General features: G+C 32.7%; 1 protein-coding gene across 1 annotated transcript in view; it reads left to right on the top strand.

Moving 5' to 3' along the window:
- LOC106464239 (fibrillin-1-like) overlaps window positions 1-4,248 on the top strand; it is a 145,626-nt gene that overhangs the window by 30,422 nt on the left and 110,956 nt on the right. Inside the window, exons 4-5 of the mRNA XM_022391951.1 lie at window positions 2,307-2,402; window positions 3,643-3,837. Coding sequence (XP_022247659.1) covers window positions 2,307-2,402; window positions 3,643-3,837 — 291 coding nt within the window. The remainder of the gene's footprint in view (window positions 1-2,306; window positions 2,403-3,642; window positions 3,838-4,248) is intronic.

The following is a 4,248-nucleotide window of genomic DNA, read 5'->3' as shown; positions in this document are numbered from 1 at the left end:
GGATTGGTTAGAATATTGGAGCCATCAAATTAATAATAATAACTTCTGCTTAAGCTGACTAACTTTGTTTTAAAAAAAAGGATTGGTTAGAATGTTGGAGCCATCAAATTAATAATAATAACTTCTGCTCAGAGTAAGTTATGTACTTAGAGCGAAACTAAAAATCAACCTAGTCATCAGTATAGTTAATTAACTTATAATGCATTAGAATGCATTGTTTCTATAGTCAGGTACCCTTGCTGTTTTCGGCCATAATCTCAACAATATCTCACGAGGTTCAGCCAGCTTAGAATTTTTGGTTAGTCTTAAATAAAAGTTCTAAGCTATCAGCGTATAACAATATTTACAATAAGAGTGTAATAATAAACGAAAAATGAAAATAGAAAAGTAATTACATTATTATTATTATAATGAAATTATTATTAATGAAATCAACAATAAATAAACACAATGGCGTATGTTACTTAGGCAACCCACAAACACTAGTTCTTATCTTATTGTTGATGTAAATTTGTTTGGAATATCTTGCTCTTTCTAACACTACACTTTACCAAAGAAAACTTATTGCGACACCTCAATTATATAATATCTTAGGCTATCCTAACTATGACAAGTAAACCCACATGTTTTAGTTTAAACCGTGTTGGGTTGGTAGCATGTACTTTCCCACAGCACAAACAAAAAGCAATGTATTGCTTTGTATCTTTATAGAAAGTAGAATAACAGCTGACATGATCATTATAATATAACAATTTTGAATGTAATCAGACGAAAACAAGTAGCTAAGCTTAATATATAGTTTGTCTAGAAACTTTTATCGCCAATCTGACTTAACTATTCCCAGTAACAAACACTTCAAGGTGGCTGTGAGTTTATGCTTGTAATCAAATATTCTTGATTACACAATGTTATATACTACTTCATATTTTCAATAACGGAAATATTTGTATGGCGATGTGTATATTTATATTCAGAGTGATTTTCTATTCTTTCTGTCAGGTTTATCCTTTGTTTTATAACATTCATTTATATTGTAACACTAGCGACGATTGTAGACTAAAGCCATTTGATACAATTAAAAATAAAACATTGTGTATGCGTTTTATAATAATCATTTTAGGGTAAATTCTCCTTACACGACGGTTCATTTTGTCTCCCGGTGTCTCAACAGGTAAAGGTTGAGGGCTTGTTAGGCAAAATTTCAAGATTCGATCCCTGCGGCAGAAACAGCGCAGGTTGCCTATTGTTTAATTTTGCATTTAAGTAACAGTCAAAGAACTCTTGGTTCCTCTTATATTTTTATTATGCTTCCTGGTGGCTCAGCGATAAGTCTATAGGCTTACGACGCTAAAAAGCGAGTTTCGATGCCCGTGGTAGATACAGCACTTATAGACCATTGTGTAGTTTTGTGCTTAACAACATCCAAGCAATCCAATTTTTCGATATATCGTGTGAATTAAAATACCATTTAACAGCAATGTGTGTTTTGTACGAAAAAAAGTTTATCCGATAGGAGGATCATGTTTTATATACATATATAAAGGTGCCTAAATGTGTTGTGAGGAAACGGGTCCTCGTAGATCAATGTAATTCTAACACATATTTTGGCAAATCATTTTCATTGCCTAACAGATTTTATCACCAGGTATCTAAAACTTGCCTCAAATAGCGAAATTGTCAGGTGCTAAACTGAAATCTGTTGGGAGCTGAACAATGTCTATAAATAGTGTCACCAAACCATACAAAAAAAAACCTCTACTTTTAAGTAAAGTTCGATAATACTATCTGTTAAAAAGCATGGAATTAAAAAGAGGCACGGGTTGGCCTTGTGGTAAAGCTCTGGATTTCGAAGCTGACAATTGATGTTCGAATTCACGTGATACCACAAAATATTTCCTGCACTGTTATAGGAGCGTTATAATAGTGGCAGTCTATCTTTTAACGTAAACAGTGGACGGTAGAGTGCTGCTAATTGGCCGCCTATCCTGTGATTATTAGTTCAACATTATGGACGGTGACAGATAGCCTTAGTAACTTTTCATCAGGTACAAGATACAAATACAAATGAGAGTAAAAAAAAAACCTAATTACGACCAATGGAAATTATTTGCTATAAAAAATATAATAAATAAATCTACATTGGTTCCTTTGATCTGCAATATGTGATTGGAATAATTTGTTATTACATTTGAAGTGGAAGCATTAAAGGTGACTAAATGAGACTAAATTTCTACGTTAATGTTAATTTGATATAAAATATGTTAATTTGAGATACCACGTCTAATTCTACAATTATTCTCCACCAGCTGTATGTCGGGAACCATGTTTGAATGGTGGTCGTTGCATTGGACAAGATCGTTGTTCGTGTGTGTACGGATTCTCTGGAAGAAGATGTGAACTAGGTAAAATATTGAGTCTAATTTCGCAATTTTTAGAAATAGCTTTACCAAACAATTGACAAAATATAAAATTAATTTATTTGAAACTGTAATGTCTAAATAATATTGTTGCAGTGTTTTCCTGACAAACTTAACGTTGCTTGAAAACATTATTCAGTTAAATTTGAAACGATGCATACCTTTTTAAATTATTTATACCTTAATTGAAAACAACAAGAACAAAAACACGTTTGGGGTAAATTTCAAAAACTGCATGATTTTTTTTAAAGAGGCTGAATTCTGAATAATAAATTTTAAGCCTTTTTAGCATTCCTAAAATGTTCAAATTATTGATTAAAGGTTATATTACAGTAATCATCTTGTTAACAGTATGAAATTCATATGATTAAAATCGATATTTGTAACATTTAAACTATATCACAAACAGTTATAGTATCTATTAAAAGGCCCCCCAGGTGGCGCAGCGGCATGTCTGCGGACTTACAATGCTAGAAATGTGGTTTCGATACCCGTGGTTGGAAGAGCACAGATAGCCCCTTGTATAGCTTTGTGTTTAACTAAAAATAAACAAAAACCGATGAAAAGAAATCAACTAATTTTGATATTGTAGTGGCTTGGTAAGTGATTAGTTTTATTTCATCACGTTCATTTCAAGTTATCTATGAAGAAAGTTAATGCTACTGCAAATTTCTTACAAATAATTAATTGATTAATCAGTTAATACGTTCACTAATAATGCTTTTTAAATATAATTTTACTTTAAAGTTATATTCAGTTGAAACTACGATAGGTTTAATTTATAAAAGGCACGTAATTTGGCGCTGTAAGTATAACCAGTACACAACCAGTGAGCGCGAACTATCGGTGTTCCGAAAGCCCGGTAATTTCAAAGGTGAGGTTTGAATCCTGTTCGTAAGCAAGAGACTGAATGAGATTTCTCTCTTACTCTTGCATAGTATTTGTAAGTTAAAAATAGTTCATTTTTAATGTTCAAAAATATTTAAAACCAACGTTGTTTGCAAATACAAATGTATTATTCCACTGCTTGATATTACTATTACTACTTGTAGTAATATTAGTAAAAGTTAAAATACTATAACTTATAACTAATAGTAATATAAGTATAACTGGAGTTGTACTTACTCTTAGTCTTAAGTAGTTCTAGAAATTAGAATACGTTTTGTGTATTTTCATTTTTAGATTTTCAGGAGTTTTGGATATATTTGTTTACTATTTTTTACAGACCTCAGAACCGGACCATGTTTTCGCAAGGTGAAGAACCAGTTCTGTGCAGGGCAGTTATCGGGTGTTGTGTGTACCCGACAGCTTTGTTGTGCTACAGTAGGAATAGCATGGGGTCATCCCTGTGAAGAGTGCCCCTCAGAACTTGACTGTGATCGGGGTTTCATTACCAATATCAACTCCAGGTCTTGTCAAGGTAAATATTATATCTTCAGTAGTCACGATTGGAAAATTAAAATGAAGTTTGGTAAATTTGAAATTGGATTATTATTAAGAAACCGTTTTTTTTTTTATCTTCTTTCGGAACTGGTTTGGGGTCGGCCAACATTTTTATAAACCAATAATTTTTACACCCGAGTGGCTGGCTCAGTCGGCAACCGTATAAGACGAGGTTGTTTGATGAAGAGGATTTGAACTCGCGATCGTCAGACTGCGAGTTGAGCACCCTAACCATCAGGCTATGACAGCCCCTAAGAATACACGCATTACTTATGCCGCATTTCATAATGTTACGTCTCCGTTTGTTAATTGATTTTTCCGTAACTTCGTTCCAACGAAACTTTAACGACACAAGTCTTTTCTTAATAAAACTGGTTTATTATTTCCG

The sequence above is a fragment of the Limulus polyphemus genome, unplaced genomic scaffold (genome assembly GCF_000517525.1).
Source record: "Limulus polyphemus unplaced genomic scaffold, Limulus_polyphemus-2.1.2 Scaffold1595, whole genome shotgun sequence".
Lineage (NCBI taxonomy): Eukaryota > Metazoa > Arthropoda > Merostomata > Xiphosura > Limulidae > Limulus > Limulus polyphemus.
Note: the sequence above shows the minus strand (reverse complement) of the source record. Positions and strands in the feature narration are given on the sequence as shown.